General features: G+C 34.2%; 1 protein-coding gene across 3 annotated transcripts in view; it reads left to right on the forward strand.

Annotated features, from left to right (window-relative positions):
* The window catches only part of LOC125157828 (uncharacterized), a 412592-nt gene that overhangs the window by 140483 nt on the left and 246133 nt on the right, over positions 1-25976 (forward strand). For all 3 annotated transcript variants that reach the window (XM_047844867.1, XM_047844868.1, XM_047844869.1), the window contains 2 exons: positions 15244-15443; positions 19736-19823. In XM_047844867.1, the coding sequence (XP_047700823.1) occupies positions 15244-15443; positions 19736-19823 (288 nt within the window). The remainder of the gene's footprint in view (positions 1-15243; positions 15444-19735; positions 19824-25976) is intronic.

A 25976-nucleotide genomic window follows, 5' to 3' on the forward strand; every position in this document is an offset into this window, starting at 1 on the left:
GGTGATTACTGGATCATAGGGTGTTTATATTTTTAAATTTTTGAGTAACCACCATACTGTTTTCCACAGTGGTTGCACCAGTTTGTATTCCTACAAAAGTACAAGAGAGTTCGATTTTCTCCATGTCCTTGCCAACACATGTCTTTTCTTTTCATTTTGATTTTAGCCATTCTTTTTTTTTTCTTTTTTTTTTAATTTTTTTTTCAACATTTATTTATTTTTGGGACAGAGAGAGACAGAGCCTGAACGGGGGAGGGGCAGAGAGAGAGGGAGACACAGAATCGGAAACAGGCTCCAGGCTCTGAGCCATCAGCCCAGAGCCTGAGGCGGGGCTCGAACTCACGGACCACGAGATCGTGACCTGGCTGAAGTCGGACGCTTAACCGACTGCGCCACCCAGGCGCCCCGATTTTAGCCATTCTGATAGGTGTGAGGTGATATCTCATTGTAGTTTGTTTTGCATTTCCCTGATGATGAATAATACTGAGCATCTTTTCATGTTTCTGTTAGCCATCTGTATGTCTTCTTTGGAGAAATATCTCTTCATGTCTTCTGTCCATTTTGGATTATTTGTTTTCTGGGTGTTGAATTGTATCAGTTCTTTATATATTTTGGATACTAACCCTTTCTCCAATATATCATTTACAAATATTTTCTCCAATTCCTTCGGTTGCCTTTTATTTTTATTGTTTGTTTCCTTCATTGTGCAGAAGCTTTCTATTTTAATGTAATCCCAATAGTATATTTTTGCTTTTATTTCCCTTGCCTCAGGAGATATACATAGAAAGTGTTGCTATGGTTAATGTCAAAGACATTGCTGCCTATGCTCCCTTCCAGGAGTTTTATGGTTTTAGGTCTCATATTTATGTGTTTAATCCCTTTTGAGTTTATTTTGTGGGTGGTGTAATAAAGCAGTCCAGTTTTATTATTTTGCATGTAGCTGCAGTTTTTCCAGAACCATTGATTGAAGAAACTTTTTCCCATTACCAATTTTTTACTGCTTTGTCAAATATTAATTGGCCATATAGTTGTTGGTTTATTTCTGGGTTTTCTATTCTATTACATTGATCTCTGGGTCTATTTTTGTGCCACTACCATACTGTTTTGGTTACTACATCTTTGTAATAGTAACTTGAAATCTAGAATTGTCATACATCCAGCTTTGCTTTTCTTTTTCAAAATCGCTTTAGCTATTCACAGTCTTTTGTGGCTCCATATAAAATTTAAGATTGTTCTAGTTCTGTGAAAAATGCTATTGATATTTTTATAAGGATTGCATTAAATGTGTGGATTGCTTTGAGTAGTATAGACATTTTAACAATATTTGTTCTTCTAATCCATGAGCATGGAATGTCTTTCCATTTCTTTGTGTCATCTTCAGTTTCTTTCCTCAATGTTATAACTTATAGCTTTCAGAGTATAAGTACTTCACCTGCTTGGTTAGGTTTATTCCTAGGTATCTTATTATTTTTGGTGCAGTTGTAAATAGTATTGTTTTCTTAATTTCTTTTTATATTCCTTCAATATTAATGTATAAGACTGCAACAAATTTCTGCATTTTGTATCCTGAGACTCACTGAATTCTATATCAGTTCTAGTAGTTTTTTGGTGAAGTGTTTCAGACATCCTATATAGAGTATCATGCCATCTGCAAAGAGTGAAAGTTTTACTTTTTCCTTACCAATTTGGACACATTTTTTTTTCATTGTCTGATTGCTGTGGATAGTACTTTCAGAACTATTATGAATAAAAGTAATGAGAGTGGACTTGCTTTTCTTGTTCCTGACCTTAGGAGGAAAGCTCTCAGTTTTTCCTATTGAGTATAATGTTTTCTGTGGGTTTTTTATATGTGGCCTCCATTATGATGAGCAGTGTTCCCTCTATATCTACTTTGTTGATGGTTTTTATCATGAATGGATGTTGTCCTATGTCAAATGCTTTTTCTGCCTCTATTGAAATGATAATATGTTTTTTCATGTTATTGATGTAATGTATCACATTTATTATTTTGTGAATACTGACCTATTCTTGCATTCCAGGATTAAATCCCACTTGATCATATTGATTGATTTTTTTAACATACCGTTGGATTTATTTTGATGGTATTTTGTTGAGTATTTTTGAGTCTATGTACATCAGAGATATTGGCCTGTAGTTCCCTTTTTTGTGTGGTTATCTTTATCTGGTTTTGGTATCAGGGTTACACTGGCTTCATAGAATGTATTCAGAAGCTTTTCTTCTTCTATTTTTTTGGAATAGTTTGAGAAGAATAGGTATTAACTGTCCTTTAAATGTTTGGTAAAATTTGTCTGTGAAGCCCTCTGCTTCTGGACTTTTGTTTGTTGGGAGTTTTGTTTTGTTTTGTTTTTATTGATTCAGTCTCCTTGCTGGTAATTGGTCTGTTCAAGTTTTCTATTTTTTTCCTGCTTCAATCTTGGTAGTTTACATATTTCTAGGAATTTATTGGTTTCTTCTAGGTTGTCTAATTTGTCGTTTTTCATAACATTCTCTTACAATTGTTTGTATTTCTGTGGTATTGGTTGTTATTTCTACTCTTTCATTGGTGATTTTGTTTATTTGAGTACTTTCTCTCTCTCTCCCTTTTTTCTATTTTTGATTAGTCTGGTTACAGGTTTATAAATTTTGTTTATCTTCTCAAAGAACCAGGTCCTGGCTTGATTGATGTATTCTATTTTTCTTTTAGTTTCTATACCGTTTTGTTTTGTTTTGTTTTGTTTTGTTTTGTTTTGTTTTTGGTTGTTTTTTTTTCTCTAATCTTTATTCTTTCCTTCCTTCAGCTGGTTTGGGTTTTGTTGTTCTTTCTCTAGCTCCTGTCAGTTTAAAGTTAGGTTGTTTATTTGATATTTTTATTTCTTGAGTTATTCCTGTCTTGCTATAAATTTCTGTCTTAGAACCACATTTGCTGCATCCTGAAGGGTTTGGACAGTTGTGTTTTTATTTTCACTTCTCTCCATGTAATTTTTAAAAATATTTATTTAATTATTTTGATAGAGAGAGAGGGAGAGAGAGTGCATGTGCAGGTTAGGGGAACAGAGAGAAGGAGAAAGAGAATCCCAAGCAGTCTATGCACTGTCAGCACAGAGACCAACATGGGTCTCAATCCCATGAAATATGAAATCATGACCTGAGCTGAAACCAAGAGTCAGATGCTTAACTGACTGAGCCACCCAGGTGCCCTCTCCATGTAATTTTTGATTTCTTCTTTGATTTCTTGGGTGACCCATTCATTGTTTAGTAGTATGTTATTTAAACACTTTGTATTTGCATTCTCTCCAGACTTTTTTCTTGTGGTTGATTTCTTGTTTCATAGTGTGTGGTCAGAAAAGATTCATGGTATGTATTTGATATTTTTTAATTTGTTTAGGCATCTTTTGTGGCCTAGTATGTGATCTGTTCTAGAGAATGTTCTGTGGGTACTCAAAACATTGTGCATTCTGCTGTTTTAGGGTGGAATGTTCTGAATATATCTGTTAAATCCATCTGTTCCAGTGTGTCAATTAAAGCCACTGTTCCCCTGTTGATTTTCTGTTTGGATGATATTTTCATCAGTGTAAATAGGGTGCTAAAGTCCCCTAGTATTATTGTGTTATTATCAGTTGGTTCCTTTACATTTGTTTATAACTGTTTTATGAATGTGGTTTCTCCTATTTTGAGTGCATAAATATTTACACTTGATATATCTTCTTGTTGGATTGTCCCCTGTATTATTACATGGTGTACTTCTTTGTCTACGTTTAGACTTTGTTTTAAAGTCTATCATGTCTAGTATAAGTATGGCTACTCAAGATTTCTTTTGGCATGCATTTGCATGTTAAGTAATTCTCTGTTCCTTCACATTGAATATGCAGGTGTCTTTAGGTCTGAAACGACTCTCTTGTAGACAGCATATAGATGGGTCTTGTATTTTTTTTATCCATTTTGTCACCCTATCTCTTTTGATTGGAGCATTTAGTCCATTTTCATTCAAAGTAATTATCAGTAGATATGTATTTATTTCCATTTTGTTCATTTTTTTTTAGTTGTTTTGTACTTTTTCTGTCATCCTTTCTTCTCCTCTTTTTCACGATTTGCTGGCTTTCTTTAATGATATACCTGAATTCTTTACTCTTTATATTTTGCATATTTATTACTGTCTTTTATTTAGAGTTACCATTCAGGTTGTATATAACATCTTTTGCATATAGCAGTCTATATTAAGCTGATGGTTGCTTAATTTTGAACCTATTCTTTACTCCTCTCCCCTCCTCATTTCTAATATTTGATATACTTTCATTTTTTTTCTTTTGTGCTTCTCTTGGAAGATATTTGCAGGTATATATCTTTTTTGCTTTTGTACTTTCTATTTTTCTCATGGATTTTGTTTTACACTCACAGAGTCATCCTTAACATTTCTTGTAATCCTGGTTTAGTGGTCATAAATTCTTTTAACTTTTGTTTGGGAAATTCTTTACAGGAGTAGATTAAGAAAACACTTTCTTTGCTCATCCATAAAAAACTCCTCATCTGTCAAAGTTTTATCATGAGATTGCAGCCATTCATTGATATCTTCAGGCTCCACTTCTAATTCTACCCAATTCTCTTGCTATCTCTACCGTATCTGCAGATACTTCCTCCACTGAAGTCTTGAACCTGGCAAAGTCATTCAGGAACATTGGAATCAACTTCTTCCTAACTCCTGTTAATGTTGCTATTTGGACCTTTTCTTTTGAATCATTGATATTCTTAATGGCATCTCAAATGGTGAATCCTTTCCAGGAGGTTTTTCAATTTACTTTGCCAAGATCAATCAGAGGAAACACTATCTATGGTAGCTATGGCCTTAAAATGTGTTTCTTAAATAATAAGACTTGAAAGTCAAAATTGCTCCTTAATTCATGGACTTCAGAATGGAAATTGTTTTAGCAGGCATGAAAACATCAGTCTTGTATATCTCCATAAGAGCTCTTGATTTACCAGGTGCATAGTCAATGATCAGCAAGATTTTGAAAGGATTTTTTTTTCTGAACTGTAGTTCTCAATGGTGGGCTTAAAATAATCAGCATACCATGTTATAAACAAATATGCTGTCATCTAGACTTTGTTGTTCCATTTATAGAGCACAAGAAAAATAGATTTAGTATAATTCTTAAGAGCCTTAGGATTTTTGGAATGGTAAATGAGTCAGCATGTCCTTTGAAGCTTTGAAGCTAGGCATTGACTTCTCCTCCTAGCTATGAAAATCCTAGATGTCATCTTCCAATAGAAGGCTGTGTCACCTACATTGAAAATCTGTTTGGTGTAGCTAGCTTTGTTAATTATCTTAGCTAGATCTTCTGGATAACTCTCTGCAGCACTTGATACTTCACTTTCACTTTTATGTTATGGAGAATGCTTCTTTAATTTTCATGAACCAACCTCTTTTAGCTTCAAACTTTTTTTTTCCTAAACTTTCCTCACCTCTTTCGGCCTTCATGGAATTGAAGAATTGGGGCCTTGCTCTGTATTAGGGTTTGGTTTAAGGGTATTTGTAGCTAGTTTGATCTTTTGTCCAGACTACTAATACTTTCTCCATATCAGCAATAAAGCTGTTCTGCTTTCTTATAATTTTTGTGTTCACCGGAGTAGCACTTTTAATTCTTTTTTCAAGAAATTTTCCTTTGCATTCACAACTTGGCTAACTGGTGCAAGAGGACTTTCTTTCAAACTATCCCAGATTCTGGCATGCATTCTTCACTAAATTTAAACTTTTAAAGATTTTAAAGTAAGAGACATGCAATTCTTCTTTTCGCTTGAACACTTGGAGGCCATTGTAGTGTTATTAATTGGCCTAACATCAATATTGTTATGTTTCAAAGAATAGGAGGGCTAGATGAGAGGGAGAGAAATGGGAGAATGACTGGTTGATGGAGTGGTAAGAATACACACATTTATTAAGTTTGCTGTCCTGTGTGGGTGTGGTTCATGACCCCCTGAAACAATAGTATCAGTTAAGGTCACTGATCACAGATACCATAACAATTATGATAACGATGAAAAGGTGAAAAATTGCAAGAATAACCAAAATGCAACAGAGACATGAAGTAACCAAATGCTGTTAGAAAACTGGTGTCAATAGACTTGCTGGATGCCATAAACCTTTAATATATATTAAAAAATGCAATATCTAAAATGTGATTATAAATAAATATATAAATAGATAAAAAATAAAATGTGATAAAGAGAAGCACAATATAATGAGGTATGCCTTATATTTAGATAGTTCATGTGATAGTTTTAGTTCATGTGTCTTTCAGGGAATTTGAAGTGGATACACAACTGTAATAAAGGTGACATACCCAGAAAGTGGCTTCTCAATCAACAAGAAAAAAAATACAATAATGATTATTTGTTGTAGACTCTAAGTCTAAGGTTCTCCTTTGTCCAGCAAAAGAGCAGACACAGGATTAAAGCGAAAGATGGCTAATGTCCGGGAAAAGACCAGAGCCCCAAATAAGGGTCCTTACCGCATATTTATTCAGCTCAGGAGGCTTACAAACATGATGGGTGTGTACAAAGAGACAAACTAGGATCATTAACTTGGGGACATGAGGGAAAAGGGGGATTTTGAAGATATATAGTGTGTAGGATTTGGGTCAATAGAAAACAAAATCTGGCTGCTGGGCAGATGGGTAGTTGGTTGTTAATGGCAGACAGGAGGCGCTGTGCTTATTTATCTTTGCTAGCCTAGGGGATGAGACAGATAGGGGGAATAACCTCAGGGTTAATAAGGCACCTTTTATTTGGTTAACCTTCTCTGCTTTGGGCTGCTTTGCCTGCAGCACAGAGGTCCATAGTCCACCAATTTACCTAACCTGGCCCTATTCTCCTATGAAGGGAGCTTTTCTGCTATAGTACTAAATTGGGGGTGCTTCCATCCTGAATATATAGTCTTGTTTATTTCATATACCTATGTATTGGGCACCTTTGCGCTGCTCCTATTTTAGGCCTTTGCCTCTCCCTCTCTATTCTGTGGGCTCTTCACCCCCTCTCTATTTTGGGGTACCTTTGCAACTCCTTATTCCTGGCACCTTTGTGCTTCCCTATTCTCAGGGTGTCTTTGCACCCCCCTATCTTGGAGTGCCAATCTGGTTTACCCAAACTTGGGTGTGAGCATTTTATGACTTTGTATTTCTTTATGACTTCTTAACCCATTGGTGTAAGCCCCGGGGGATTCCTAAGCTTATCCCCCACAATTATTCTCTGGGTTCACTGTTTTTTTTTTTGATGTTTTCATTAAACATCCATTAAAATGGATACAAAATAATGAAAAGTTTCATTAAGTGCTAAGAAAATGTCAAACTATAATATGTTAAGGTATGGTTCACTGGTAATTGATCAGAATACAGAATCAGAATTTGAAATGACCTATACTGAATATAAATTAAACACTCCAGTGGCATGTCACAGTGAGCTTCTGAAGAGAGTATAAGGAGACAGTTTTCAAAATCATTTTATTTTTGTTAAGTAAACGCTTATCAGAAAAGAATTATCTTTAATACATAGTGTCTCCTTTTGAATGCTACATCAAATATGGGATACAAAATATATTACAAGTAATAATGGAGATGTATGTGCATTGTTATTATACACTATGTATTTTAAAATGATTTTCAAATATTGTTTCTTTTTCCCATTATTCCTCTACATTATGTCAATAATATTTTAGAGTTTGTTATTTCTATTTGTCAGACTGGGAAACTGAGATGCAGTGGTTAAGCCATTTGCTCAAAATTAGTATATACCACATATTATTTATAGATTCACCTATTGATGGACAGACACTTGGGCTACTTCCATAATTTGGCTGTTGTAAATAATGCAATAAACATATAGAATTATTGAATCTCTCTATTGTGCACCCAAAACTAATATAACACCGTATGTCAACTGTGAGAAATAAGGGAGATGATTCATTTTCAGAAATACCAAATAAAAGCTGTGCTGTCTAGTTAACAATATTTCCTACTGGAAATATGTACGATTCCCACTCCCCAAGAATGGAGTTCCAAATCTTTAAATACTTCACTTCCTGGTTTTTCCCCTCGATTTCATGGGCTTATTTTTGTGGGTTTTGCAATGAGCATGCGCTGAAGAACAAAGGAGGGACTGAAAGTCTCTGCATCACCTCAGGGAATGTATATTTGTTCAAGTCAGACTACTTTTTCCCGTACATGGGCATAGGCGACATCTGGGTAAGTCTGTAACCTCTGAAGTACTCAGGCAGTGAGGAATTAGGGGAGGGACTTGCACACGAAGAGATAAATTGTTTACTATAAGTGCCCGTAGTATGCCTGTCCATCAGACACCTGCTCTTGCAAGAATGTTGATTAAAGCTTCATTTCACTGTGCTCTGAGTCTCTGCATCCCTCCTTTGATTGGGTCAGTGGGCTTATTTCTTACATTAGCTATACTGGAATTAAAATTTGAAAAATACAGAGTTAGGTAATGGAATTGGCAGTACTAGATAACGAGACTCCTGATCCTTTACGTTTACGTTAGCCTTCATTCATTCACTCAGTAAATATATTCTTTTGACTCCTTCCACATGTGAGACATTCTTCTGGATGTGGGGGATATGGTGAGACAAAAACTCATGGTTATTGACTTTATTGAATTTATACATTCTAGAAATATAAAGGCTAGTAGATAGCTACCTAAAGACTTTTAAAAGACTGCACAGAGTAGAAATATTTGGTAAAATATTTAAAAATACATAGTTTGCTATAAAATGTAAAATAAAAGAATGGTTAAATGAAATGTGATATTTTTGTGAGTTAGAGATCTAACACACCAGAGATATTCATGGAAGGAAGAATTTGATTTTAAAATGTGTGTACAAAATGTGTTTAGGGACTGGTTCTTTATTCCCAGGGGAATGAAGAAATTAACATTTCTCCAGGAACTCCCTACTGTCTTAATGTTAATGACTTGCTAGAGGGAAAAACAACCTTAGCTTGACAACAGCTAGGCCTCCAGTAATCTGTAAGTCTTCTTTAACATATGAAAATCGCTTTAAGAAACTTCCTCTTTATCTCCCCCACTCCATAGTATATAAAAGAATCACCCCTCACACTTATAACACATCTCTTTCTGCCCATGGGTTGTGTCTCTGCTTTAATAAAGTCACCTTATTTTTGCACCAAAAAAAGGAAAAGGTGCATCCTCATGTCTGAAAAGGAAAACTAATGAGATGGCATTATTTACTACTAAGAGATGAAAGAAATTTTAAAACAGAAGCATAAAATTGTAGCCAGTAATTTTATCATAAAGGCAATATATGAAAGAGAAAAAAGTGGATAAATGGTAAGGTATGCACATTTTTAGAAGTTAATGATCATGTGTAAATGACTAGTTTAGATCTTACAAGTAATCTGTGCTAGAAAAGGAAGAAAATAAATACCATGTAATAATATTTTCATTAATTTTTTTCTTTCCAACTTTGTATTTAAATTACAGTTGGTTAGCCTACAGTGTAATATTAGTTTCAGGTGTACAATATAGTGATTCATTATTTCCATACAACACCTGGTGCTTATCACAAGCAAACTCCTTAATCCCCATCACTTATTGAACCCTTCCTCTCTCCCACCTTTCTAGTAATCATCAGTTTATTCTCTATAGTTGAGTCTGTTTCTTGGTTTGTCTCTCTCTTTATAAATATTTTTGTTTTAGAACTTTAATCATGAAACATTTTGGTTACTTTTTGGTGATTTGTGATTATTACTCTCATAATTATTAATAAAGGCAGTCATGAAAAGAATAAATTACAGTTTAAAGAGTTATTTCATATCAATTCATTTTATCCTCAAGTATAACTTAATGTTTTTAACCTTCAATCTTTGACTACAACCTAGAGTTTTCATGAAGAATCACATTTTGTAAATAAGATAATTAGGATTTCCTGGGTGGCTCACTTGGTTAAGTGTCTGACTCTTTATTTCACCTCTTTATTTGCACTGACAGCACAAAGCCTGCTTGGGATTCTGCTTGGGAATCTCTCTCTGCCCCTCTCCCACTTGTGTGCACATGCTCTCTCTCTCTCTCTCTTTCTCTCTCTCAAAATAAATAAACATTTAAAAAAATTAAAAATAAGATAATTAAATACTAAGTGGAACAATTATGTGGTTAGTAAATTGTAATGATCTCTGACTATAAGTCCAGTGCTAGAAAAGAGTATCTGAGTGCTTGGGAATTATTTTATACTGTTTATACTTCTATTAACGAAGGTCATAAATATTGCTTTTGGAAAATACAAGTGTTGTGAATGTTTTCTTTTTTTAAACATTAGGAGCTTTTGTCAGGTAATCACTAAGCAATATAGAAACTTTTAATCAGAATCTTCCATTTACTAGTATCATATAGATATGACTTTGGAGGAAATTGTCCTATATAATTCCATTTGCATCATAGTACGAGACTTTAAAAATGATATGTTTTTCTTTGTATGTTACTACCTATTCTACATGGTCCTAGAAACAAAATATTTCTCCATGTTTTGACTTTAATTTTTGTGTATTCATGGTTGATTTTAGGCAAATTGTAAAATAGGTGGATGCTTCCACTCAATGAATAACAGAAAAATTAAGCAGAAAGTATAAACAAATATTCTGTCTTATGTGTAATATATGTAAGACCAGGTATGAAGATATGTAGATCTTATTTATGATGCAAGATATAAACAAATATATATTGGAGCCTTACTTTAGAAATAAGCAATGTTCACAGTATGGAATTTAAAATGGTTCCTCTACCTTTCTACAAGACTATGGTATGTAAATAAAGGAAATTATTTGGTGTAATATTTAGCCTATTTTCAATCACACAAATTCCCATTGCCTTTTGCATAAACCCTTGAGAAAATTCCCATATTGTTATCACTTATATACACATAATATACAGATGGTGTATATACTCTAAATTGATCTGTTCCATTCTCAAATTCTGACTGTGCATACTACAATAAAATTATTCAGCTGTTATTCTTACACCACAAACATTGGGCAGAATAGTGTTAGAACATGCAGCACACATAATGAATCCACTAAAATTATCAAAAGTATTTGGAGGAAGGTGGTGGTACATAGAGAATAAACTCCTCTGCCAGCTTCGATGGGATAAAATGTGTTTCTGAAACATTTATTTCTACTGCTACTACTGTCATCAGTTCATGAAAGCTGTGTAAAACTAATGAAGATTATATACAAACAAAAAGTAATTAAATGTCAAATGGAAAACAAATGGATTTATTTAATTTCATGAGTCATAATGGAATCTGAAAAGCCTGTAATTTAAATTTTAATGGAAAGATGAGGGGTTCTTTTTTGGCTGTCATCATGCTTATAGTATCATAAAGGGGTTGATGTAAATAAATATGTCTTTTGGCACATTATGACCTTCATAGTTTCAGAAGAAATTCAAGGGGTGCTTGGCTGGATCAGTCAGTAGAGCATGTGACTCTTAATTGTGGAGTTGTGAGTTCAAGCTTCAGGCTTGGGATAGAGATTACCTAAAATTCAAAAAAATAAGAAATTCAATATCAAGGGCAAACTAACACTTGAGGAACACTTTTGGTTGGACACCTTTGTGACTTCATTGGTATATGTAATTAATAATGAAACTTTCCCATTACTATGTTAATATAAATGGCTTTAAAAAATTTCAACAAGGCTCCCTTTTTTTACAGTTTAAATAACATTATTTGTTATTAGTTATTCATGCTAAAATAATCACCATTGTGGCACTCCTGGGTTTTCATTTCTCTTTTCTAAATATTCCCAAAGTGTAAGTTACTTGACCTAGTTGTTTTTGAGTTTACTGAAAGGAATATTTGCTTTCTGCAAAATGTTTTTAAAACAAAAAGTAAAAAAAAAGAGAGAAGACATATATCTTATTTTCACTCTTTAAAGAAGGTCTAGTGGTTCGAGCCCCGCGTCGGGCTCTGGGCTGATGGCTCAGAGCCTGGAGCCTGTTTCCGATTCTGTGTCTCCCTCTCTCTCTGCCCCTCCCCCGTTCATGCTCTGTCTCTCTCTGTCCCAAAAATAAATAAACGTTGAAAAAAAAATTTAAAAAAAAAGAAGGTCTAGTGAAGTATACACCAAAACAAGGATAGTATTTATCAATTGTTTAATCTTAACAGAATTTTCAAAAGCTACATTAGAAAGTCAATTCAAATTTATAATATCAGACGGTCTATTTAATTTCCTTGAAGATTTTTTAAGACTGTGAAGAGATTACCCACCGTATAGAGTCTGGTAGTTAAGAATTATGTAAAAATTTATATGTTTTTGGTATATACTAATTATATATAAATAATAACAGCTCTTATTTGTATAGCATTTAATATCTATAACAATCCTATGCATGGATAAAACAGGTGTTAGTATCTACATTTTAGAGATAAATAAAACAAGCCAAGGCTCTGATATGTTTAAGTGATCTGTGAAAATTCAGATCTCACACTGTATACCTAAATGTCTTTCCATTTCACCACACTGACAGTAGCATGGCATACATCAAAAAATTCCCATATTTCCCTATCACTCTAGGGGCTAATACATTTAATAATGTAGTAGAAAGGACAGTGAGTATCAAGAGGCTTCTGTTCCCAGGATAAGATCTTCTAATAATTAGCTGTGTGATCTTGGGAAACCATTTATGTGAGTTGGCAACTGAAAAATGTTCTTAAGTCTATAAACTCAGCAGATGTATTACCTATTAATTCCTTAAAATTACTGGAAGATGTACTTCAGGTGACTAAAGAATGAATACAAATAAATAATTCAAGGACAGGTATGTTGTAGTATAAAAGAACCAGCAATGAGCAATGAAAGTAGTAAAGCATAGTTTTTCAAAATAATGTTTGTTAATATGGTTATATACTTAACACAAAATTTTGAAAAACTCTGGAAAGTTAAAGTATATAGCCCAATAATATTAATTTATTTTAATATTAATGATAATTTGTATCTGAAATCCCAGATTATATCAATAAATGCTGGAAAATGCTGGGAAGCCAAAGATGGAAATAAAAACATACTAATGTTTATATCTTAAATTCTGGCAATGACAATTTCATTATGACATCTATAAGAAAAGTAGATTTCATCATTTTGAACTACTTTCTTTTTCTTATTCTAAGACCACTTAAAAGAAGGAAAAATGCCCAAATATACATCTTACTTTTCTAATCAGCAAATGTAAAGCAAGCTTATTTGCAGGAGGTGGATGCTACCAAAACAAAGCTATTCATCAGAAATCTTAAAGGGCCTATTTTTAGGTTGATTTATCATTTTTTTAAAAAAATCTTAACATTTATTTATTTTTGAGAGACAGAGACAGACCATAAACAGATGAGGGGCAGAGAGAGAGATATACAGAATCCAAAGCAGGCTCCAGGTTCTAAGCTGTCAACACCGAGCTGACACCGGGCTTGCACTCATGAACTGCAAGTTCATGACCTGAGCCAAAGTTGGGTGCTTAACTGACTGAGCCACCCAGGCACCCCGATTTATCATTTAAAAAAATTTTTTTTCAACGTTTATTTATTTTTGGGACAGAGAGAGACAGAGCATGAACGGGCAAGGGGGCAGAGAGAGAGGGAGACACACAATCGGAAACAAGCTCCAGGCTCTGAGCCGTCAGCCCAGAGTCTGACGCGGGGCTCGAACTCACGGACCACGGACCACGAGATCGTGACCTGGCTGAAGTCGGACGCTTAACCGACTGCGCCACCCAGGCGCCCCCCGATTTATCATTTTTAAAGTGAAACACTAAGAGTGAACATCTGAACACATCACGTAATAGATATTATATTAGGAAGAAGTAATTATTGAAGAAATGTGGTCTTGGTTCTCTGGTTTCATGGAAGTCATTAATATGGTCTTTTCACACATATCTTATTGGACCTAGGCTAAAAATAATCATAAACTCATTTCTAGCATAATTAAATAAAATTCCCTGCACCTCAGAATTTCAAAAACTAAAAAAGGGCATGTCCTTTTTCAGTAGGTTTCTTTACTACTTAGTAAATCACATTCACTGATCATTAAACCAGGAAGCTAGAGTAACTTCTTCCGAAGAGGAAGAATTCATTATTGCAACCCTGTGGTTAATCCTAATAACCATTTGATGAGGCTTTGGACAAAAGCATGATGAATGGGAATGTGTGTACACATGTTCATGCAAAGATAAAACACGTATATGTAGGGCGCCTGGGTATCTCAGTTGGTTAAGTGACTGACTCTTGATCTCAGCTCAGGTCAAGATCTCCTGGTTTGGGAGTTCAAGCCCTGCATCAGGTTCTGTTCATGGAGCCTGCTTGGGATTCTCTGTCTCCTTTTCTCTCTGCCTCTTCCCTGCTCTCTTGCTCTCTCAAAAATAAACATTTAAAAAAGAGAAAACACATATGTGAGATAAGTGTCAAATCACTTGAAGTGGTACATTTAATGTTTATTTTTGAGAGAGAGAGTGCACATGAGAGAGTGCAAGTGGGGGTGGGGCAGAGAGAGAGAGAGGGAGACACAGGATCTGAAGCAGGCACCAGGCTCTGAGCTGTCAGCACAGAGCCTGACATGAGGCCTTGAACTCACAAACTGCGGGATCATGACCTGAGCTGAAGTTAGACGCTTAACCGACTGAGCCACCCAGGTGCCCCAAAGTGGTACATTTAAATACCAGTGCCAATTAATATTTGTATGTTTCATGTATATTTAAATTGCCAGCTCTCAGAAAGGACTATATATAGTTAGCAGGGCTCTGAGATAAATTAAAAGTAAGAATCTCCTTTCCTGTCTCTTAAATCTATACCCATTTCTGTTCAGAATACAAAGTAATATAGAGTTTTCCATCAGTAGACTATACTTTAATAAGGAAATGAAATAGGTATACTAATAAGGCAGTACCAGAATTAACATGTGCTAACTGTAGGCAAATGGTTGTTGCCACATTAATAAAATTACTCCCCTCAATATTCACGTGACTGAACCTCATTGCTTTCACATCTTTATGTAACTACTACCATGAATGGTATAAGTATTACCAAAAGCAATATGTAAAGTATGAAAAGTGTTTGGTGGTAATTTTGCATCCCTTTTATGTTACTTTGGCTAAATGGTGTTGCTGTTGAATATATTTATAGTGTGTTAGATAAGTGTGTTAGATAATTGCTGCCTCATTTCTTACCCCAAACTCTCACTTTAATTTCAGAATGACAAAAAGATGCCTACAAGATTCAAAAAACAAAGTGAACATCTTGAGCATGCTATTGATTGTGTTCTTGTCATGATATCGGAAAGAAGAAGGGCCCGTATTCTACATGGCATTAATGAACAATCACCTCATAACATTCTAACAGCTACTCTTGAACTGATAAATGTGGTCAAGATGATACTAAACATTCTGGAAAGGTAATTCCTAACATCTGACCTGTAAAGCCTTAAGATGCATTTTTTCTTTTTTTTCCCTCTTCAGAAAACTTATGTATAGATTAGATTTTATTTCTACAATATCTTTCAAATACAATTACAGATTTTTATTGATACTCTGAATATCTCCCTAGAGTGAAAAAATATATTTATAAAACTAGCTTTAAATGAAATATTTGATAATCTTACTTTTTACAGAAATAAAACAATTTACAAGTAATATTTGTTTTACCAAGGACTTTCTTTGGGCTTCCTTTATAGATCAAACTCTGCTGCTGTATTAGAAACACTTGTTTTTCTGTAGTCCTTTAGAAATGTACAAAAGTTAACACCAAAGCCCTAAAATACTTTCTCTGGACTATTTACAGCAACAAAATAATGCTTTTTTATATATTTATTATATTAGGATAAACAAGAGTCAATAGTGCTTTTAAAACTCTGTGTTGCTCAGAGAAAGGTTTAGAAATCAAAGGCTAATGATTTCTAGTTTTATTCTGGTAATAACCTTTAGGTAACATTAATATTTCAGTTTCCTAAAAAAAATCAGTTTCCTAATTGTTACCTTGATCAAAGACTACATAGTCAACTCTATATTCTACACACAAATGAAGCATTATACGGATATTTATTCTTATGCCTTTTGCTTCTGCTATCAGAAAGTATTATACCCCAAAGATAGACAGGTTAAGTAGTGAGAGAGGGAAGCATGTGTTTATGATCAATGAGAGAAGAGGAGAAGTCACAATAGTTTCCCTCTTTGTTATTCCCTTATTGGATTCTTTTTCATCTTTCATTTCAATTGATGCTTGAGTGACAAGCCCATTTTGTTCACATGAACAGATAAAGTGGGATGAAATGACTGACCTGCTTTTTCAAATAAATTTCAAATTGGATGTTAGATAAAACATAAGAAATTCATAAATTCCACTACTTCCTCTTGTCTGAGCCCCTTACAGATATCTGTCTGGCAACAAGTTGAAACGGAAAATAATTGAAATCCTTGGAATTAGCTCAAGTTAAGGAAAATAGGGAAAGGAATAATGGCCACTCAACAGAGATAGCCACAGGAATGAGTAGTGGCAACAGAAGACCCCCAAAATGAATATAATTTCCTTCATTGATAGCTGATTATTCATAGTATTAAATTGTCTTGTATTATTAAAGTAGTCTCATTACAAAACTCAAATCATGGCTGCATTATTGAGAAGGATGCTTTGGACATGTTCATTATATAACTAATTTGAGGGCCCCTTAGCTCTCTGAACAGTGAAACCATGCAAGATTAAAAGGGGCTTATATTGTTCTTACAGTATTTTGTTGTAAGTAGTCCTTAATATTTTGTAGTAGCAGATTCCTCTTTAAAAATGATATAATCTATGTAAAATGACCTCATATAACAGCTTTTGAATATGGCAAACTTATGGTTCATCTTAGCACCTTCTTTCCTAACAGCTTGAATATTTTAAACTTTATTTTTTTTCCCAATTACACTTTATTGCATTTATAGTCTTATACAACCTGTAATCTCAACAAGTAATTTCTCCTAATAGTGATAGTATTGTTCATGGTACCGAAGTCTCTCTTCAGCTCAAGCTAAATGGGTAGTAATTGCATTCAAAATATTTCCAGACCTTTGGATACTGTCTGACATTTTTATGTATTCAACATATCTCTATTATCAGCTAAATCATTGAAACAAATTTATTGAAATGTCATATTAGTTTTCCCAATTTTCTTAATTTTTATTCCCCTTCAACCCTATTTTACAAATGTCAAGACAGTTTTAGACGTAACAATTTTTTTTAAAAAAACTGAAAAATTTGTCATAGTTTTTACTCTTGTCACTAAAACAAATATTTTCATATAATTAGCTTTTCCCTTAAATTAATTTTATTTTGTTTTATATCAAATTTATGATTATTCTTGATTTTATAACAGCTCTTGCTCCACTTTTGTAGTTTCCTTTACTTATTTTTATATAGTTTTATTCTATAATCTGTGAGCTTATCGAATCTGAAATATCTTTTCTTTTTTTTTAAGAAGTCTGGCTATTAAACTTTAGTTTAAAACATTACAGATTCTCATAGTCCTTGCATAAGAAGTAGTGGCAATTGAGTCAAAAAACACACTGCATACCTTGCACTGGACATAGTTGCTATTAAACATCTAGGCACTTTTAAATTTCTTAGCTTTAGGTGCTTCTGATTTTTCAAAGACCTCCTAGTAAAGACCATGTCTTGAAAGTTGTGTCAGAGACTCATTTGCCCAATTTCTTTTCATATAGTAACATGGGTTTTAAGAATGTTTGGGGCTCAAAAGCAAAATAATGTTTAGGGCTCAGGCTAATTGAATTTCCTATAAAAAAATTAAATTTCTTTTACCAGATATCTGTTTAGCGTGCTAATTGGAAGAATTGCTTCTTATTTTCTCTCTGAAATTAAATAATTGTGTTGCCAGGAAAATTATTTCTATGGTTTATCCTAAAATTGGCCTTATGTCTATGCTTCTAAAATACAACGTGGGAAAGATGCTATAAAAATGTAAATTTTCCATTATTAGTTTTAATATTGATTTTTTTTTGTCAAATTGTGATTCAAACAATTATTTGACTTGGTTTAATCAAATCTATGATTTCAGGACTAAAAATTATTTTTACTTTATTAAAAAGAAGAATATAAATCTAGTGAGTCACCTTGGTAATAGAGATAATAAGTACTTTTGAGATAGAATTGATGTTAATTCAAGATTTTAATTCAATATGTCATCATGGCAAAAAAGGGAAAAGTTGGTTATATAACCTCCTCCCAAGAAGTTTCCTCTTCTTTTTTTGTATTTTTCCAAAAGACTTAGACTTTTTAGTGAGTTATTTGAACATTTTTCAATGGAACTACAGTATACAAAAGATTGGCTTTGCCAACATTATAAGCTTAGATATGTATGATAGAGCTTTATTTGTCACTTTATTAGTAATGGAAGTAACATATTAAGATTTACTGTGGACATTGTGGGTTTTAAAAAGCTCTTAATTATAATAATAGAAATCTTAGAGTCTGTTGACAATGGCTTCTCTGACTATATTATATTTCTATTAGTCATTAAAATATTAATTGGCTTACTGATTTGAAGTAGAATTTATGACAAAACTCATTGAGGAGGGCAATATAGTAACTCAAGACCACTTACCCAAGCATAACTACCCAATACACTACTTGTAAGGAAACATATATTGAGCATGTTTCATGTTGAGAATTAAGGGAGAGGGTAGGATGAAGTAATAGGCTTTATGTTAACCCCATGTTTTCCTGCCTATTGCTCATGTTTTTTTAGTCTAGAAATGGATGAGAAGGGGAAAAATGCATAATTTTGTTCATATGTGCTTCAGAAATAGGTTTACAGAAAATGGCACTTTCATGTAAACATCAGGGATAGTAGTCTAGGAATTGGGGGTAGTCTTATAAATTACTTTTTATTGCTGATTCTTAAAACTAAAACTTCATTTTTCATGTGAGAATAAATATGTTTTCAGTACTGCTATGCTTGTGAATTTATTTTACAAGTTACATCCTGAAAAATTGTTCTCCATTTTTGGAATATAATAAAATAGATGAAGTGGATGATTATGTTACAACAATGCTATGTAGGATTCATCACCTAATTCAAATTACTACTTGTGATTATAGGTCTCCGAAACCACAGAAGCATAAGAGCTATGCTAGATAAAAATAATAAATCGAACTTTTCAAGTGCCTGTAGTGTACTAAGAAAATTACATCTTTTTTTTCATTTGTGCAAATAAAATTAATTACCAGTTACAGCCAATCTTTATTTTTCAAGGAATGAATAATCTACTTGTGGATTATATACTTAGTTAATATTTGATACGTTTTCTTTCCCTCTTTTCCTTTCATGTAATAATTTCTACAGTAAGCTAGCCAAGGAAAAAGAAAGTAAAAAAAATTAAAAAGTTCCCTACTCTGTCTTCCACCTTTTTATAGTAACTTGAAAATGGGGATAACTATTGTAAATTGTGTACCTACCATCTTAACAGTTTATTGACACTGTAGATACATTACATTGATCAGCTTCCATATAAGCTTTCTGTTATTATTTGTATAACTTTGTGATGTCTAGAATTTAGCTGACCCTTGGCACTTTTTCAAAGTGATCTAAAGCTCTATATATTGCGAGTTATAATTTTCAATTTCCTAAGGTATAAAGCTATGACATTCAATGAAACTGAGATTGACAGAATCTCTTCTCATCTTTCCTGGCAGGCCTCCATTTGATTGTATGTCAGAATTTTCCAGTTTGAAAAGCCAACTAATTAAATGCATCACATTACTGAAGCATTTCTCTGAGCAGGTAACACATGGTTTTGTTGTGATGTTCTCCATACTTTCTCATATGTATTTATTTACCAAATACTGTAAATTATTTTCAATAACATCTATATAGCCAGTTTCTTTACCATATCCAATACCAACACTGAAATTCAGGTCCATATTTGGTTATATACAGATAGAATATTTGTATAACTATGCAATGGATTTCTCAACTCAAACATATTTTTCATTCAATTGGAATTTACCCTTATTGCTGCCTTCTTCTAAAACAACTATTGAGCTGAATAGAAACCTTCAAATGCTTACCATTATCCAGTGAACATGGTCTAAAATTGTTAAACTATTATTCAAAACCCTCCTTAGTCCATAATGACCTGTCATTTTTCCATTCTATGTGACCCCTATATTATCCTCAAGATTTTTTTTTTTTGGAGTCAAATAACTAGTTGGATTTGCTACAAAAGTTGAGGCAGTAAAATTACATATTTAAAGTTGGTTCTAAGAGTTCCCCCTTCTCCACATCCTCACCAACATCTGTTTACTGTGTTGTTAATTTTAACCACTCTGACAGGTGTGAGGTGGTATCTCATCGTGGTTTTGATTTGTATTTTTCCCTGATAATGAGTGATGACAAGCATCTTTTCATGTGTCTATTGACCATCTGGATGTCTTCTTTGGAAAAATGTCTATTCATGTCTTCTGCCTATTTTTTTTTTCACTTTTCTCTGATTTTATTTTTTATTATTTTTTTTAAATTTACATCCAAATTAGTTAGCATACAGTGCAACAATGATTTCAGGAGTAGATTCCTTAATGCCCCTTACCCATTTAGCCCATCCCCCCTCCCACAACCCCTCCAGTAACCCTCAGTTTGTTCTCCATATTTATGAGTCTCTTCTGTTTTGTCCCCCTCCCTGTTTTTATATTATTTTTGTTTCCCTTCCCTTATGTTCATCCATTTTGTCTGTTAAAATCCTCATATGAGTGAAGTCATATGATTTTTGTCTTACTCTGACTGACTAATTTCACTTAGCATAATACCCTCCAGTTCCATCCATGTAGTTGCAAATGGCAAGACCTTCTGCCTATTTCTTAATGGGATTATTAGGTCTTGGGGTGTTCAGTTTGATATGTTCTTTATAGACTTGGGATGCTAACCCTTTACCACATAAGTCATTTGTAAATATCTCCACCCATTCTGTAGGCTGCCTTTTAATTTTATTGATTGTTTCCTTTACTCTTCAGAAGGCTTTTGTCTTGATGAAGTCCCAATAGTCCCCATTTCTGCTTTTGTTTCCCTTGCCTCCAGAGACATGTCTAGCAAGTAAGAAGTTGCTACAACCAATGTCAAAGAGGTTTCTGCTTGTGTTTTGCTTTAGGATTTTGATTGATTCATGTTTCACATTTAGGTCTTTCATCCACTTTGAATTTTTTTTTGTGTGTATGGTGTAAGAAAGTGAGCAGTTTCATTCTTTTGTATGTTGCTGTCCAGTTCTCCCAAAACCACTTGTTGAAGAGACTTTTTTTCCATCAGATATTCTTTCCTGCCTTGTTGAAAATTAGTTGCCCATATAGTTGTGGGTCCATTTCTGGGTTTTATATTCTGTTCCATTGATTTATGTGATTGTTATTGTGCCATTATCATACCATATTGATGTCTACAGCTTTGTAATGTAGCCTAATGTCTGGAATTGTGATGCCTCCGGGTTTGCTTTTTTTTTTCCAGGATACTTTAGCTCCCCAGGGTCTATTGTGGTTCCATAAAAAGGTTAGGATAGTTTGTTTTAGCTCTGTGAAAAATGCTGGTGCTATTCTGCTAGGGATTGCATTAAATGTGCAGATTACTTTGGGTAGTATAGAGATTTTAATAATATTTGTCCTTCTAATCCATGAGCACAGAATGTTTTCCGTTTCTTTGTGTCATTTTTGGTTTCTTTCATAAGTGTTCCATAATTTTCAGAGTACAGATTATTTATCTGTTTGGTTAGGTTTATTCCTAGGTATCTTATGGCTTTTGATGTAATTGTAAATGGGACTGGTTCATTAATTTCTCTTTCTGCTGCTTCATTATTAGTGTATAGATACACAATAGATTTCTGTAAGTTTATTGTATATCCTGTGACTTTGCTGAATTTGTGTATCAGTTCTGGCTTTTTTTTTGTGGTATCTTTCAGGTTTTCTACATGGAGTATCATGTCATCTGCATATATTGAAAGTTTCACTTTTTCGTTGCTGATTTGGATTTGTTTCATTTCTTTTTGTTGTCTTCAACTGAGGCTATGACTTCCAGTACTATGTTTAATAACAGTGGTGAGAGTAGGCATCCCTGTCCTGTTCCTGAATATAGAGGAAAAGCTCTCAGCTATTCCCCATTGAGGGTGATCTTAGCTGTGAGTCTACTATATATGGCCTTTATGATGTTGAGGTATGTTCCCTCTACCTTACTTTGTTGAAGGTTTTTTTTTTTATCAAGAATGGATGCTTTACTTTTTCAAATTATTTTTCTGCACTTATTGAGAGGATAACATTGCTCTTATCCTTTCTTTTATTAATGTGGTATATCCCATTCATTGATTTGCAAATATTGAACCACCCCTACACCCAGGAATAAATCCCACTAAATTGTGCTGATTAATTCTCTGTGCTGTTGGATTCGAATTGCTAGTATATAGTTGAGAATTTTTGCATCCATGTTAAAAGGGATATTGACCTTTAATTCTCCTTTTTGGTAGGATCTTTGTCTGGTTTTAGAATCAAGGTAATGCTGGCCCTGTAGAATAAGTTTGGAAGTTTTCCTTCCATTTTTATTTTTTGGAACAGTTTGAGAATAAGTATTAACTCGTCTTTAAATGTTTGATAGATTTCCCATCAGAAGCCATGCAGCCCTGGATTTGGTTATTGGGAGATTTTTTATTACTGTTTCAATTTTTTCCTGGCTATGGGTCTGTTCAAATTTTCTAATTCTTCCTGTTTCAGTTTTGGTAGGTTTTATATTTCTAGGAATTTATCCATTTCTTCCAGAATGCCCAATTTGTTGCCATATCATTTCTCATAATATTCTTTTATAATTGTATTTCTGTGGTGTCATTTATGATCTCTTATTTTTCATTTATGATTTCATATATTTGGTTCTTTCTCTTTTCTTTTTGATATGTTTGGCTAGGAGTTTGTCAACTTTATTAGTTCTTTCAAAGAAACAGATCTTAGTTTCATTGATGTGTTCTCCAGTATTTTTTGTTTGTTTCTATATCATTTATGTCTGTTCTAATCTTTATTATTTTCATTCTTCTGCTGATTTCAGGATTTATTTGCTGTTCCTTTCTAAGCTCCTTCAGGCGTAAGGTTAGGTTGTGTATTTTAGACTTTTTTCTTCTTGAGATAAGCCTATATTGCTATATACTTCCCTCTTATGACCGCTTTTGCTGCATCCCAAAGGTTCTGGATTATAGTGCTTTCATTTTCATTGGCTTTCATGTATTTTTTATTTTTTTTTCTTTAATTTACTGGTTAACCCATTAATTCTTTAGTAGGATGTTCTTTTACCTCCATGTATTTGTGGTCTTCCCCAATTTTTTCTTCTGGTTGACTTCAAGTTTCCTAGTGTTGTGGTCTGAAAATATGTATAGTATGATCTCAGTCTTTTTATACTTGTTGAGGCCTGATTTGTGACCCAGTATGTGATCTATTCTTGAGAATGTGGCATGTGTATTTGAAAAGAATGTATATTCTGCTTTAGAATGAAATGTTCTGAATATATCTGTTAAGTCCATCTGGTCCTGAGTGTCATTCAAAGCCATTGTTTCCTTCTTCCATTTTCTGCTTGGATGATCAGTCAATTGTTGTAAGTGGGGTATTAAAGTCCCCTATTACTTCTGTATTATTATCAATGACTTTCTTTATGTGTGTTATTAATTGATTTACATATTTGGGTGGCTCCAAGATGGGAACATAAGTAGTTACAGTTGTTGGATCTTCTTGTTTGATAGACAACTTTATTATGCTATAGTGCCCTTCTTCATCTCTTATTACATTCTTTTGTTTAAAAATTTTAAAATGTTTATTTTTGAGAGACAGAGAGAGCGAAAGCAGGGAAGAGGCAGAAAGAGAGGGACACACAGAATCTGAAGCAGGCTCCAGGCTCTGAGCTGTCAGCACAGAGCCCAATGCAGGGCTCAAACCCATGAAGTGCAGGATCATGACCTGGGCTGAAGTCAGACACTTAACCGACTGAGCCACCCAGGTGCCTCTACATTCTTTCGTTTAAAATCGAATTTATCTAAGTATGGCTACTCTGGCTTTCTTTTAATGTCCATTAGCATGATAGAGGGTCCCCCATCCCCTCACTTTCAATCTGCAGGTGTCTTTAGTTCTAAAATAATTTTCTGTAAGTAGCATATAGATGGATCTTGTTTTTTTTTTTATCCATTCTCAGATCGTATGTCTTTTGACTAGATCATTTAATCTATTTAAAATCAGAGTGATTATTGAGAGATATAATATAGTGCCATTGTATTACCTGTAAAATAGTTGTTTCTGGAGATGTTCTCTGTTCCTTTCTAGTCTTTCTTGCTTTTGGACTTTCTCAAATAATCCCTGTTAATATTTCTTGTAGGGCTGGTTTAGTGGTTATGAACTCCTTTAGTTTTTTTCTGGGAAACTATCTCTCCTTCTAGTGTTAATGACAGCCTACCTGGATAAAGTATTATTGGCTGCATATTTTTCCCAGATCACCGCCTTCTTCCTGTCTGTGTCTGAGGCATCTGCCTTTCTGGTGGTTCAGTGCTCCTGTGTTTTATCTCAGTTGTGTGGCTGGGTTTCTAAACTCCATTTTTAGGGACCTAGTGCATTGTGAACCTGAAGTGATCCTTTGAGGGAGGGTCTCACCAAGCTGTGGCTGGTACCAGTTTGTCTGAGAAAAGCAGTGCCACAAATGTGCAGGAACTTAGAGTTTATGATAAGGCACAACAAAAAACAGACATCCAAGTTAGCTGTCTTCAGCAGGCATCTCTGCTTATATGGTAGTAAACAGGGCAGCTCCATGGTGCCAAAAAGCTCTTTTGCCACTGAGACCATCTGCCGCTTCTCCTAAATGCACTTTGAGAAGGGGAACTGTCTCTTTGAGCAGGACCAGGGGTTCCCCAGAGCATGTAGTCTTCTCCTGGGCCTCTACCCTCCTTATGCACAGGAGCACCACTATCCATGCCAGGTTGGACCCTGGTGATGGCATGGACATCTAAAATTTCAGACTTTCAGCCATGCTACTTGTGAAAGCTTGGGATAATCAACCCCTCTGGTTTACAAGTCAATACTTTGGGGAAGTATTTTTTAGTTTATTTATTTATTTTGAAAGAGAGCAGGGGAGGGGAAGCAAGAGGAGGGGCTAAAACGGGCTCTGTGCTGATAGCAGAGAGCCTGATGTGGGTCTCAACTCACGAACCATGAGATCATGATCTGAGCCAGAGTCAGACACTTAAATGACTGAGCCACCAGGTGCCCTGGGAAGTATTTTTCTTGTGCAATCCGCTGCATGATGCTTTATCTCTCCCTCCCTCCCTCCTCCCTCTCTCCCTGATCAGGGCTCCCTCCCTTCCACATCACCTGTGACTCTTTTCTCTCCCAAATCACATCTCTGCATCTCCTACCTTCCAGTATGTAGCCTCTTATCCCCCTCTAGTTGTGCAGTTTGTTGCCTCAGTCCTTAGATCAATTTCCTGGGTGTTCAGAATACTTTTATAATTATCTAGCTGTGTTCGAGGGAAGAGGCAAGGATAAAGTCCTCCTCCAATCTGCCGTCTTAATGCCCACCCTTAAGATGTTTTACTCATTCATCTTTAAATGATTGTGTACAATTCTACCTTTATATTTTTTATCATATTATTTCTCTACCTAGAATTTACTCCTATGACTTCTTTCTTTAAGTAGTACATTTATTGTATTTTTAATGAGTTGACAAGTTAATTTTCTTTGGTTGCATTTTTTTCTTTTTAAAAAATTATTTAAATTCAAGTTAGTTAACCTACAGTGTAATAGTACTTTCAGATGTCATAGAGAGTCAACACTTCCATAGAACACCTGTTGCTCATCACACCAAATGCACTCTTTAATCCTCACTACCTATTTTAATCACCCCCCACCCACATCCCCTTCGTTGAACATCAATTTTTCTCTATAG

Source organism: Prionailurus viverrinus, chromosome X (assembly GCF_022837055.1).
Source record: "Prionailurus viverrinus isolate Anna chromosome X, UM_Priviv_1.0, whole genome shotgun sequence".
NCBI classification, from domain to species: Eukaryota; Metazoa; Chordata; class Mammalia; order Carnivora; family Felidae; genus Prionailurus; species Prionailurus viverrinus.